The sequence below is a fragment of the Taudactylus pleione genome, unplaced genomic scaffold, assembly GCF_031769625.1.
Source record: "Taudactylus pleione unplaced genomic scaffold, aTauple2 ptg000136l, whole genome shotgun sequence".
Lineage (NCBI taxonomy): Eukaryota > Metazoa > Chordata > Amphibia > Anura > Myobatrachidae > Taudactylus > Taudactylus pleione.
The window spans coordinates 4,172,589-4,187,078 of record NW_028284538.1 but is presented as its reverse complement, the minus strand read 5'-3'; the positions used below and the strand labels follow the sequence as shown (position 1 = coordinate 4,187,078).

Here is a 14,490-nt window from a genome sequence, read left to right as displayed (position 1 = left end):
CGGCTGGCTTGACCGTTAAAGGGTGCTGTAACCCCCAAAGTACACTCCAGTCCAAACCAAAAAAAAAATTATTTTCTGTGTTTGTGAATTGTGTGCGCAGCAGCCGCACGTGCATCAACAAAGTAATGCCAAGCGTGCGCCTGTGTCATAAGTTAAGGGCCGGCTGGCTTGACCGTTAAATGGTGCTGTAACCCCCAAAGTACACTCCAAACCAAAAAGAAAAATATTTTCTGTGTTTGTGACTTGTGTGCACTGTGGCTGCACGTGCATCAACAAAGGAGCAGCGCCAAGCGTGCGCCTGTGTCCCATAAGTAAAGAGCCGGCTGGCTCATTTCTTCAGCATAAATAAAAAAATATTTTCTGTGTTTGTGTGCGCTTTAGCCGCACGTATATATCAATATAACATAAATGGAGGACCAAACTTTCTCCGATAAAAATAAAATAGGGAAAGATCAAGAACCACTTCCTCCTAGTGCTATTGCTGCTGCTGGGAGTTGTTCATCATCCCAGAGAGGAAGTAGGAACATCACTACTTTTACTAAACAATTGACAAAAAACAACAAAACAACAGTCCCTAGCGATGAGGATGAAGTACGACAGCAGTCATCCTGAAGCAAAACGTATAACTGAGGCCTTGACTGCTATGTTGGTGTTAGACGTGCGTCCGGTATCCGCCATTAGTGCAGTGGTATTTAGACAATTGATGGAGGTAGTGTGTCCCCGGTTCCAAATCCCATCTAGATTCCACCTGCATCCTCAAAGCAGCAGCGAGAAGCGTGCATCTGTCTGTTAAAGGGTGGTGACACCCTCAAAGTGTGCTACACAAACAATAAAAATATTGTTCTTTTTTTTTCTGTCTTTGTGAATTGTGTGGGCTGTAGCCACACTTGCATCCTCAAAGCAGCAGCGACAAGCGTGCGTCTGTCTGTTAAAGGGTGGTATAACCCTCAAAGTGCTCCAAAAAATAAAAAACTATTTTTTTAATGTGTTTGTGACTTGTGTGCGATGTAGCCGCACGTGCATCAACATAGTAGCAGCGCCAAGTGTGCGCCTGTGTCATAAGTCAAGGGCTGGTTTGGACATCTGGTCCAGACTGAAGGACGTGCCAACAATTTCTGACAAGTCTACTGTCACTGCATATGATACTGTCCTCAAAGCAGCAGCGACAAGCGTGCGTCTGTCTGTTAAAGGGTGGTGACACCCTCAAAGTGTGCTACACAAACAATTAAAATATTGTTCTTTTTTTTCTGTCTTTGTGAATTGTGTGGGCTGTAGCCGCACCTGCATCCTTAAAGCAGCAGCGACAAGCGTGCGTCTGTCTGTTAAAGGGTGGTGACACCCTCAAAGTGTGCTACACAAACAATAAAAATATTCTTCTTCTTTTTTCTGTCTTTGTGAATTGTGTGGGCTGTAGCCGCACTTGCATCCTCAAAGCAGCAGCGACAAGCGTGCGTCTGTCTGTTAAAGGGTGGTGTAACCCTCAAAGTGCGCTCCACAAACAATAAAAATATTCTTTTTTTTTTCTGTCTTTGTGAATTGTGTGGGCTGTAGCCGCACTTGCATCCTCAAAGCAGCAGCGACAAGCGTGCATCTGTCTGTTAAAGGATTACATCGGTGACAGCATCCAAGTAGGCATGTCAGACAGTCCGTACCTGTACTGGCAGGAAAAAGAAGCAATTTGGAGGTCCCTGTACAAACTGGCTCTATTTTACCTGAGTTGCCCCCCCTCCAGTGTGTACTCCGAATGAGTGTTTAGTGCAGCCGGGAACCTTGTCAGCGAAAGGCGTAGGAGGTTGCTTCCACAAAATGTGGAGAAGATGATGTTCATAAAATGAATTATCAACTCTTCCAGGGAGACCAGCCTCCAGAACATACAGAGGGACCTGTGGTTCCAGCGGGGACGAATTAATACTCTGTGAGGATGAGGATGTACACACTGAAGAGGGTGAGGAATCGGTGGATGAGGAGGATGAGGATGACATCTTGCCTCCGTAGAGCCAGTTTGTGCAGGGACAGATTAATTGCCAGCTTGTTTTGTGGGGGCCCAAACGAACCAATCATTTCAGCCACAGTTGTGTGGCAGACCCTGGCGCTGAAATGATTGGTTTGTTAAAGTGTGCATGTCCTGTTTATACAACATAAGGGTGGGTGGGAGGGCCCAAGGACAATTCCATCTTGCACCTCTTTTGTACAGTTTGGGGGCCTAGTTTTTCAAACTGCCATCCTGTCTGCCACTGCAGTTTCACGCCTAGATGGGTCACGTGTTTGTGCCGCCCACTCGTGTCGCTTAGCATAGTCATCCAGCTACCTCGGTGCAACCTTTTGGACATAAAAACACTATTGTGAGGTGTGAGGTGTTCAGAATAGACTGGAAATGAGTGGAAATTAAGGTTATTGAGGTTAATAATAGCATAGGAGCAGAAAAACCTACAAATTCTGTGATTTTAGCTGTTTTTATGCTTTTTTTCAAAAAAATACAGATCCAAAACACAAAACCCAGAACCCAAAACACGGAAGGGTGGTTTTGGCAAAACCAAACCAGATCAAAAACATGAAGAAAGATCCAGATCCAAAACCAAAACACAAAACACGAAAAGTGGCCGGTGCACACCCCTAATATATATATATATATATATATCACCAAATAGCCAATGTTACTATTCTTATCTCATGGACACTCCAGGCATGCTATCTGCAGCCAGTGATGTATTGCAGAGCCACCCAGGGCATCCCATGGACACACCAGACAGCCTGCAGCCAGGAGAGCTGCCAGCAGCAAATCCTTGGGTGCTCTGTACAGTGCTCTACTTCCCAGAGCCAGTGGTCCCGCATTGCCGCCCTGTTAGGGTGCTATACTTATACCACCCTATTCATAATCTTGAACTGTGCAATGGAAATTATATTGGCTGCATAAGCAACTAGATCACTATGGGGACGTACTCAGAATAGCCAGTGGCATCACAAGGGGGGTGTAGGGGTGCGGGCCGCACCCGGGTGTCACCCGCCGAGGGGTGACACCAAGGTGCAGGCTTCCCCTCAGTACGGGCCGCACCCGGGTGTCACCCGCCGAGGGGTGACACCAAGGTGCAGGCTTCCCCTCAGTGACAAGAGCCGGGTGCTGCACTGTAGAATTAAGTGCAGCACTCGGTTCCTGTCACAGTGAGAGAGCCTGCAGTGCCCGCACCTCCGGCACCCCCCACCACTCCATAGCGATACATGGAGGGGGGACCAGATTCGGTTCACGAGGCCACACCCCCTTTATGAAGCCACGCCTCCTTTTAAAGCCACGCTCCCTTTTCAGGGGGTGCGGCTTCGCCGCGCACAAGGCATCCCTCCTCGCACCAGGTGTCCCGCACCAGGTGTCACCGCGGGGCGGGACGCCACTGAGAATACCTTCTAACATAGAGGCACTTAGCTATTGTGCCATAATCATAGACATCACACAGTTGGTGGATTTGTTCTATATACACTATACTGACAGTACAGAAATTGCACATTTGATCATTTGATAAAATATATTTTGCTAAAATTGTCTGTATTATTAAAGTGTTAGGTATTGTACTGTAGATTAATACGTCTCCTGTGTCATACACTGCTTTAAAGGAGATGAGCGGGTCCGGTTCTCAGAGAACCGAACCCAGCCGAACTTGCAGATCTGAGACGAGAACCGAGCCCGGCTCGGGTTTGCCCACCTGACCCGGATCTAAAAGCGAGGCAAAACATCTTCCTCCCGCTGTCGGATTCTCGCGGGTTTTGGATTATATAAAAGTCACCACAATTGGCGCCATTTTCACTCCGGCTGTGGAGAGTGTAGTAAATGTGTGTGCTGTGTCCATCCAAGAGCTGCTGTATCTGTCCAGGGCAGGGCCTGCTGTGTCAATCCAGGGGTTGCTGTGTCCATCCAGGGGTTGCTGTGTCCATCCAGGGGCTGCTGTGTCCATCCAGGGGCAGGGGCTGCTGTGTCCATCCAGGGGCAGGGGCTGCTGTGTCCATCCAGGGGCAGGGGCTGCTGTGTCCATCCAGGGGCTGCTGTGTCCATCCAGGGGCTGCTGTGTCCATCCAGGGGCAAGGGCTGTTGTGTCCAACCAGGGGCTGCTGTGTCCATCTATGGCAGGGGCTGCTGTGTCCAACCAGGGGCTACTGTGTCCATCTAGGGGTTGTTGTATCCATCTAGGGCAGTGGCTGCTGTGTCCATCTAGGGGTTACTGTGTCCATCTAGGGCAGGGGCTGCTGTGTCCATCTAGAGGTTGCTGTGTCCATCCAGGGGCAGTGGCTGCTGTGTCCATCCAGGGGTTGTTGTGTCCATCTAGGGCAGGGTGTCCATGCTGTGTCCATCCAGGGCAGGGGCTGCTGTGTCCATCCAGGGGCAGGGGCTGCTGTGTCAAACCAGGGACTGCTGTATCCATCCAGGGATTGTTGTATCTATCTATGGCAGCGGTTTATGTGTACATCCAGGGGCAGGGGCTGCTGTGTCCAACCACGACTTGCTGTGTCCATCCAGCAGTTGTTGTATCCATCCAGGGGCAGTGGTGCTGCTGTGTCCATCCAGAGGTTGTTGTGTACATCTAGGGCTGGGGGCTGCTGTGTCCATCCAGGGGCTGCTGTGTCCAATCAGGGGCAGGGGCTGTTGTGTCCAACCAGGGGCAGGGGCTGTTGTGTCCAACCAAGGGCTGCTGTGTTCATCCAGGGGTTGTTGTGTCCATCTAGGGCAGGGGTTGCTGTGTCCATCCAGGGCAGGGGTTGCTGTGTCCATCCAGGGCAGGGGCTGCTGTGTCCATCCAGGGATTTCTGTGTCCATCCAGTGCAAGGGGCTGCTCTGTCCAACCAGGGGTTCTCTGTCCATCCAAGGGTGCCCAGTGTATAAAACAATAAAAGCTAATAATAATAATATAGTTAATAAAAAAATTATATTTTTTTTATGCTGTACCCCAGTGTACTATATTTTTTTTTTTTTTACTGTGACGCTGCCTGTTAGACCGTAGTGTAATATTCATACACGTAATATTTGTGACACTGTAAGTGGTAGCGCAGTGTATAATAAATATTGTGACACTGTAAGTGTAAAACGCAGTGTATTTGTAAAAAATATTGTGACATTGTAAGTGGAAAACGCAGTGTATTTGTAAAAAGTATTTACACTGTTAGATGAAACGCAGTGTATTCATAAAAAATATTGTGACACTGTAAGTGGAAAATGGAGTGTATTCATAAAGAATATAAAACTGTTAGTGGAAACGCAGTGTATTCGTAAAAAATATTGACACTGTTATTGGAAACACAGTGTACTCGTAAATATATTGTGACACTGTGTGGAAAACGCAGTGTATTTGTAAAAAATATTGACACTGTTAGTGAAAACGCAGTGTATTCAGAAAAAACATTGACACTGCTAGTGGAAAACGCAGTTTAGTCGTAAAAAATATTGTGACACTGTAAGTGGAAAACGCAGTATATTCGTAAAAAATATTGACACTGTTAGTGGAAATGCAGTGTATTCGTAAAAATTAGTGACACTGTAAGTGAAAAATACAGTGTATTCGCAAAAAAAGTATTGACACTGTTAGTGGAAACGCAGTGTATTTTTTTACTGTGACACTGCCTGTTAGAACGCAGTGTAATATTCATACATGTATTGTTTGTGACACTGTAAATGGCAATGCAGTGTATAATAAATATTGTGACACTGTAAGTGGAAAACGCAGTTCGTAAAAACTATTGTGATACTGTAAGTGGAAAATGCAGTGTATTCGTAAAAAATATTGTGACACTAAGAAGAAAACGCAGTGTATTCGTGAAATATATTGACACTGTAAGTGGAAATGCAGTGTATTCATAAAAATTATTTACACTGTTAGTGGAAATGCAGTGTATTCATAAAAAATCTTGTGACACTGCAAGTGGAAACGCAGTGTAATATTCAACATGTATTAAATTACTTTGTGACACTGTAAGTGGAAACTTCACAATTTTACTATTTAATAACACAAAGTTAGCAATAAAAAAATGTAACTTTTCACTTCTTTCCTCAATCATGAATAAATGATTAGTCTACATGCCAACTACAAGACCACAACAAAGTGCTAAATAATGTGCATAATATATTAAACATAATTACATCACAAATGCCTCAGGTAAGATTCACATAAACATATTTTCAAAAGGTAAAATTAGAGGATATATGGTTTAAAAAATTTAACAACTCCATGCAACCATATTCCAGAGTGCAGCTGCTCCTCCTGTAGCCCAGGTCAGAGGATGTGTAGGGGTTGTGGTGATATGGACTACAATGGAGCTCACATCCACTTAAGAGGACAATGAATCCCCAATCTAACAGGGAGCAGAGCTGTAATTTAAACACAACACAGGATGGAATGATGATATAGGCTTGGGTGCTGGTATAATCTGGGGTGATGGTATAGGCTGGGGTAATGATATAAACTGGGGTTATATGCTGGGGTGATGTCTGGGCATAAGACCAGAAAAGCCACATCTTGGGTGTGGAATTATTTTAATCCAAGTCCTGACAGCAGTTGTGAAGGCATCTGTATTCTGTACCATGTGTAAAGCCAAAATTAGTAGAGATAGGGACCTTAACCATCTAGGAGCCTCCACCCTGTTACGTCATCCCGCAGCGCATCCATCAAAATTCAGAAACTTTGGCTAAAAGTAACAACAAGCAGTCCAGCATCAGCTAGCTCCCTTCTCTCTGCTAGATCCAAGCACCTGCCATCTTCACCACCAACACCTTCATCAACAATATCCTCAGTCATGAAGTGAATGGTTTGTTTGGGCCCCCACAAAACAAGCTACCAATGGGCAGCTGACATTGCTGGCAATGATCTCTACATGCACAAACTGGCTTTACAGAGGCAAGATGTTGTTGCCATCATCATCATCTGATTCCTCACCCTCATCAGTGTATACATCATCTTCACACAATATTAATTTGTCCCCGCTGGAATCCACCATTACAGGTTCCTCTGTAATTTTTGCACGTAGTTGATGGTAAAGGTCTTTCTCGTAAAATTTGTAGTTAATTTTGATGGACAACATCTTTTCCACATTTTGGGAAGTAGCCTCATAGGCCGATCACTGACAAGGTTCCCGGCTGTGCTGAAAACTCTTTCTGAGTACACACTGGGCAGCTCAAGTAAAGCAAAGCCAGTTTGTGCAAGGGCCTCTAAATTACCGTTTTTTTCTGCCAGTAGTCAAACGGACTGTCTGACATGCCTATTTGGATGCTATCATTAAAATTTTTTAAATAGTGCTCAACCATTCTTTGAATGGTGACCGTATCAGTCATGGTAGAGGTGTAATTAATTGTAGGCAATTCAGACCCGACCAGATGTCAAAAGTTAATACTTGGTTGTGTTGACTCACCAGTGGGTGTTTGAAAGTTTAGTTTTTTCTTAGCAGATGCACTTGCTGGAGAAACTAAAGGAGAAGCCATCGCTGCATCACCTGCCACTTGAGCTGACCATTTGCTTACCAACAGCTTTTAACATCTCTTCAGATCTGTGTCCATTGGGAAGATAGACACAATGTCTTTATCCCTTCTGGGATGAAAATCCACTCCCAGCAGCAGCAGCAGGCATGGCGCTCAAGGATTCTCAAGAAAGACTTAAACCGTAAATCTTAAATCTTGTATTTGCTCTGTTCAGCTTGTCCACATATCTGTGGTTATATGGACAGTGGGTACAATGGCATTTTGGAGGCCACTAATTATGTTTTTCTTAATGTCCCTGTATAGGTTAAGAAATACTTTTCAAGAGGAAACTTTGCAAAGGATTATTTAACAGTCAATTGTTTTGGAAAGCACTACTAGTAGTCTTCCTGGTCCCCTTCTGGGATTAAAATCTACTCTCAAGGATTCTTCTGGGGGTAAGGATTGATGTGAATGAGTAAAATATTTTTTGTAAATGCCTCCTCTCCTCCCTCATAAATTTACTTCGGAATCAAAAAATGTAATTAAATTTACTACCAATCAACCCTTCCTGTCACTGCCTTCAACTACATACATATTCCAACTCCCTCAGGCCTCTTGAATAATAAAAACATTTGTTTCCTGATGAGCCATGTTGGAAGTTGAACTGCCACTTGTTTATACTGCCCACTGCTGCCACTTAGTTTAGTCAGTCAGCTAGCTAGGTGCAAAGTTTGGGTCTAAACTGGATGAAAACAATATTGTGAGCTGTGAGGTGGTTAATATTGACTGGAAACGAGTGGAAATTAATGTCAATGAGTTTAATAATACTGTAAGAACAAAAAAAAACCAAATTAGATGATTTAAGCAGATTTTATACATTTCTGAAAAAAAAAATACAGATGCAAAACCAAAACATGCAAGAGGCGGTTTTGGCAAAACCAAAACACAAGGAGATACAGATCCAAAACCAAAACACGGGGGTCGGCGCACATTTCTACTTTAAAGTGGCAATGTACTGTATAGTAAGGTCATATCAGTTTAATTTTGCCTTACTAAGGATTGCCCCTTTAAATTTGACTGCTCACTTGCCAGCAGTTTCAGAATCCTATTACATTTGGCCCTATGACAGGGAGGTGGGATAGAATTTCACAGAAATACAGTATGGCAGCTTATACTGAGTGATAACTGGTCTAACTTAGAAGGAAGGGAAAAGGTACAGTTCAATATGTTAATTTTACTGAAGGATTTACATTTACTGTGTCATCTCTGGGCAGTGTGCTTAGTATATGTGCTTAGGTGTGACAAACAGAATACAAAGGAAATAAATACATATGCCAACATATCAGTTTATGTACTTACAAACACTGGGCCCCAGAAAGGGATTCCACTTCGAAGTGAAATGTTGAATACGGAAAAAGTTAGACAAATACCTAGACCAATCTGCAGGACAGCTGCAACAATCATCACAATCTAAGGGAACAACGAAAATATTGGTTAGAATTTTAAAAAAATCAATTGCCTTAGCCCAGGCTTCTTAAGGTCATAAAACGAGTGTCATTTGTGTAACTAGTTTTCTTCTAAGGGGTAAATTTAGTAAGATCGAATGAATTCAAATGCGGCAAAATCCTGTGAAGTGAATATTCGCAATTTGCTAATCGCTAAAATAGGCCGAATTTGTCCCATTCGAATTGGAAAACTCGGTCGAGAACATTTGAAACTCGGATGATAACATGTGTTCGGACAAATAGACCATCGATTCAATTGTCGTAAGCCCCGGAGAGCTTCTGGCTCTGTCAGAGCCGGAAGCTCTCCACTGACATCACTAGTGATGTCAGTGGGGCCTCCCCCAAATGGTAGGCTTTCCCATGGGAATGCCTCCATTTGGGCTGCCACCCCCCCGGCCCGCCTTCCAAACGGGGCGAGCTGTCAATCAACATCGACAGCTCGCCCCCTTTGGAAAGAGACCCGCTATGACCAGAGCTGTCGGTCGTAGCTGGTCTCACGCATGCGCACTGGCCAAACATCGAGGCGGCCGTGCGGTCATAGACCGTACGGCCGCTTCTGAATGAAGGCCTATATGTAGTGCAACTTGTAGCGCGCGGAGGATAGATGTATGTGGACACATTTGTAAGTAACCAGAGTTTATCATTTTCAACAAAACATTACATTGCACAATAGCAAAGTAACACCTATACATTCATGTGTGGCACCCATACGTATGACACTTTAAACCAATCACGCACGGTATCTTTTGGCATCGGCCGAGTTTGACTGAATGTGTACGCATTTGGTCAATGCGAACTGTTGCCAAATCCTGCCATGTTCGGTACAGTTTGTCAAATACGGATGCAAAACACGAAATAGAATTGCTAATGGTTACGAATGCATACACCATCGAACAACACGAATGCGACAAACTCGGCAGCTTAGTAATTCGGTTACCTGATTGAAAAAACAAACTACATCAATACGAACGATGTCAGCCGAGATTGATCTCAGATGATATCGACTGAAAATCGGATTCTTAGTAAATTTACCCCTAAGATAATTGCACTTTAAAAAAAATACTGCACCGCTAAAACTCAGTTTCCCTTTACAAATAACAGGCGCATGCTTAACGACTAATAACATAAATTTCATGGATACTTTTTTATTTTGCTATTTTACCATGAGTAATGTCATTTTTGTAAGGGCCCCTCCCCTGAAACAAATGTCCTTAGTATTAGAGGTCCTTATATGAAATCAGGCCCCCACAAAGGAAGATCTAGGGGCTTAGTCTGAGTAATACCAATTTCACATCAGTATGCTGTGTTGTATCAGGTATTTTGTTCACACGCCCATCCCGGGTACAACCTAGCTGAGATCCCTTTCAGACTGGCTGCCGACCCAGCACTAATGCCGGGTCGATGACATCACCTCCATCATGTGTGAGCCGGCGCTTGGAGATGTATACTGTAGGTGTGTGCGTGTATAGTATACTTAATTTATTTATTTTTTATTTTTTGTCATCTGTTATTTACGCCTGGAGTTCAAACATGCTGCCATTGGCTATTCCCAAATGAAGACCTGAAGTTAGTGTCACATGTCTCAGCAAACATTTGTAAACCAGTGGAACAATGTAAAACGCGCTGTACCATACAACAATTCTGCCAAAAACTTTGTACCAAAAATAGCAAATATTTATATGTTAATGTATAATTAATTTGCAAGTGAAAAAAAGTTTACAATGCTCATATTTGCATTTTAGCTAGCTCTGACATTACAAACTGATGTGGCTTATATGCAAAGGGGGCTTTTAGCCTTCGGGGGAAAAAAAAGCGAAATGCGCATCGGCATTTGCTGCTAAACTGTCCCCTGATTATTAAAATGTTAACGACAAAAGATATGAGTGTCTAATGCTATATATTTATTGGCATATAATAGTTTAACAATAGGGCAAATGGAAACACAAAGTTTGAACGCCATTGCAGGTACTTGCATAAATTATCCACTGTGATGGCATACATAGCTTGAGCTCTCACTGCGTGCATGTGGCTCCGATGGTACCGATGTTTTCAGTGACTTGCAAAGTATTATGGATGTGAGAGAGGGGAAGTGGGAATTCTTATATTGGACTGCGAGTGCATTGCAATTGCAGACATTAGCATATTTACGCAGTAGAACTGCATGAGAGATTGCTACCGTGATCTCATCTGCGATCCATATTGAATCAGGCCCCTTATCTCAATTCACTTTTTCTCCTTCCAATGCTTAGAAGATAGACCCCTTATTCATTTTCAGCCCCAGGCCCTTGTAGTCATTAATCTGGCCTTAACATTATCAGTAAGCATGACGTACTTGAATGCCTTGCACGCTTGATACATGCTTGCAGAAATACATCTATTTTTTTAGATAAACCCATCTTTGGATATGTAGAGGTCAACATACGTTCATTAACATTCTTTTTCCATGTGCCTTTTTTTGTATATGTTCTGAGCACAACTGTGTTCAACTGTAAATGATGCACATTACGCTGTTTCAGACGAAGTGTGTGGTCCGTTTTTATATTAATGCAAAAACTGGATGAACAGGTTATAAAACGATAAAGGAAGAGGCGAGTGTTATGACCCAGGGATCATAGTAACAATGTTATATTAAATGTTGGTAGTCTTTTTACTGATATATTTTGTGGATAAAAGTGCTACGTCTAATTCATGTCAAATGTCAGATTGATCTTTGACTGTAAAGTTTTCAGTTTCTTCTAAACATACAGTAACATTACATCTTCATCCACTCATCTCTTCAAATGTTTAATTTGCCTTTGCAGGCACTTACCCCCAGAGCTTTAGGTTTGGATGTCAGAAATATTCTGTAAAAAGGGGATGATGAATCTAGACATTGTGGCATGACTGTAGCCAACCTCCACTGTGGTGCCGAAGGAGGACTGTTCCACACCATGGTTTCAGCAGGGACACTGTATGGAGGCAGTGTTAGGATGACATTCTGGTGAGAGGTTGGTACTGGTGTGTTCATATTGGGGACAGCTGAGGAGGCAGGAGGTAGTATGGCCTCATAGATATTTGGAGGGTGTTCTCCATTAACATACATGATAGATTAGACACTGAAACAGAAGGCAAACAGTAAATATAATTTAACTAAATATATAACCAAACAATTACAGTAAAGTCAAAATTGTGTTTATGAACATGAGGGAATTAAATATTTTGTTACACCTTCTGATTTCTACAAGTATTATGATTATAAACAGAGGATAGATATATTTAATCATTAATAATTAAACTGTCCACATAAGATTATGAGTCTGAATTTAATTTATCTGCACATTTGGCATAGTGGTTAGCATTGCTACATCCCAACCCTGCAGTAATTACTTCAATTCCTGAACAAAGAACTATCTATATGGAGTTTGTATGTCCTCTCTGTGTTTGCATGGGTTTCCTCCAGGTACTCCTTTCTCCTCTCACTCTCCAAAAACATACTACTGTACTCATAGTAAGTTAATTGACTTCCTTTCTTTAGACTTTTTGTCTAAAGTTTTTCTATATCCTATGCAGAACACCTCAGATGACACAATAGTCTCTAAATCATAAAAACAAGAAGAAAGTGGCACAGAGTAGAAGTATGTTTTACCAAGAATATCTTTAGATTAAAAACAAGTACATTAAACAAATATGTAAGTGAGACAGTGGGACAGTGTTTCCACAAAGGGAAAACACTCCTAACACATAGCAGCGCTGAAAACAATAATACATAAATAATGAAAAATAATCAGTTTAATAAATAACACATAAATACACCATAACATAAAACAGAATATATATAGCATCAATGGTGTATAATACCTATTGAAAATAACACTAAATAAATAAAAAATAAAATAATATAATTCTATATTGCGCCACAATAAATAGATCCACTAGAGACTTATAAAGACAATATCTCAATAATTCATTGGAAAATAAAGATAGAGTAGCATTCCCCTTAATAATGTCCCTGTGGATTGGCATAGATGTTGTGGCAAGTATCTTTAGTTTAGTTAGATTAAGTAATACATACAGTAATACATATAGTGGTCTAGGACATGACCCTAGACCACTATAGCCCGAGGTAAGAGACTTATGTATACCCAACATGCAGGATAATGCAGGGTAGATAATGTCGGAGAGTCTATTCTGGAGTGCTGTCATTGCCGCTGGCCACGGGGAATTATCCACCCGCGCCGTAACATGTTTAAAATGTTGACATGTTCAGAATGTTGCAATTTAACATGTAGATATAAAAATGTGGATACATGGTTATTTGCTTATTTTAGCCTATCCGTAACACTAAACCTAATCCTAAACCTAACCCTAAACTGAAAAATCAACAAAAAAACATATATTGACATTTTGGATTCGACATGTTAACGGTTGACATTTGAATGCATCAACATTTTAACCATGTCAACCTAAATGCATGTCTACATATTGGTTGTCAACCTAATGACCCTGTCTGACTGTTGACATTATGACATTGACACAATGAGGTAAAGGGGCTGTATTATCCCATCAGGAATTGTATGTCTAAACCATAACCTTTATTGAGACAGTATTAAAATATTCTGCACCAACAAAATACAAAAACATATATACTGAACAATAAACATTTATTATATAATTAAGGAAAATGTCCCTGTAAGGTATATGCCAGCCCATCTGTTGGCTAGAGATAATACATCTTTTTGGATTGCAAGAAATGTCCCATACATCATGGGGCGGTATACTGTGCCAACTTTCTTTGGACTCCTTCTATGATATCAGAGACCATCATCAGATAATAACAGAAGCATATCTTTATCTGTAGCCTGCGATATCCAATAAGCATCTGGGTATCTACTGATTACATTCAGCAAAACCTTAAAACCCTGTCTGAGCTTACATTACAGTCCTGTCAGCCATCTTAAAGAGAATATAGAAATATGATTAATATAATTGATATACTTATAATTAATATACTTCTTGGAATAAAAAAAATCAGATCTTTTTATGCAGATGCTATTGCTGTTTCACTTTTTACTTAAAGTAATCACACAAGCCTTGTATTACTTATTAATTGATAAGTGCTTTATAGATCAAATACCATAAGCCTGCATTCTATCTTTATCTACTCATAGAATCTGGTAAAAAAGTTTTATGTAAGACCTGAGACTGTCAGCAAGTTATGTAAATGATATTCAACCATTTTGTAAGATTTAAAACATTTCTTTCTATAATGTGCATTTTCCATATGCAACCTTTTATCAACTTCTAATCCCTTATTTCTTTTTCTTATTTAATATTTATTTTATCTCTTAAAGATACATTTATATAAAAGAAAGACAAAATTTACAATAATAAATAATAAAAAATAAAATAAATAGATATATGAAAAGAAAATAGAATTCCATAGTCTCACAATATCTCTAATCTCAAAACAAAAAAAAAATACATATAGGAAGACATTCCTTAATGTATTATATCTTAATACAGTTATACATTAGTAGATTTATACAATATTACTAAAGTACTGTCATAAAACTCCTCAGA

General features: G+C 41.3%; 1 protein-coding gene across 2 annotated transcripts in view; it reads right to left on the bottom strand.

Annotated features, from left to right (window-relative positions):
- Positions 1-14,490, bottom strand: part of LOC148522927 (membrane-spanning 4-domains subfamily A member 4A-like) — a 72,148-nt gene that overhangs the window by 35,649 nt on the left and 22,009 nt on the right. For both annotated transcript variants that reach the window (XM_088473518.1, XM_088473519.1), the window contains exons 2-3: positions 11,741-12,026; positions 8,786-8,896 (exon numbers count right to left, since the gene is read on the bottom strand). In XM_088473518.1, coding sequence (XP_088329644.1) covers positions 8,786-8,896; positions 11,741-12,013 — 384 coding nt within the window. In that variant the 5' untranslated portion in view covers positions 12,014-12,026. The remainder of the gene's footprint in view (positions 1-8,785; positions 8,897-11,740; positions 12,027-14,490) is intronic.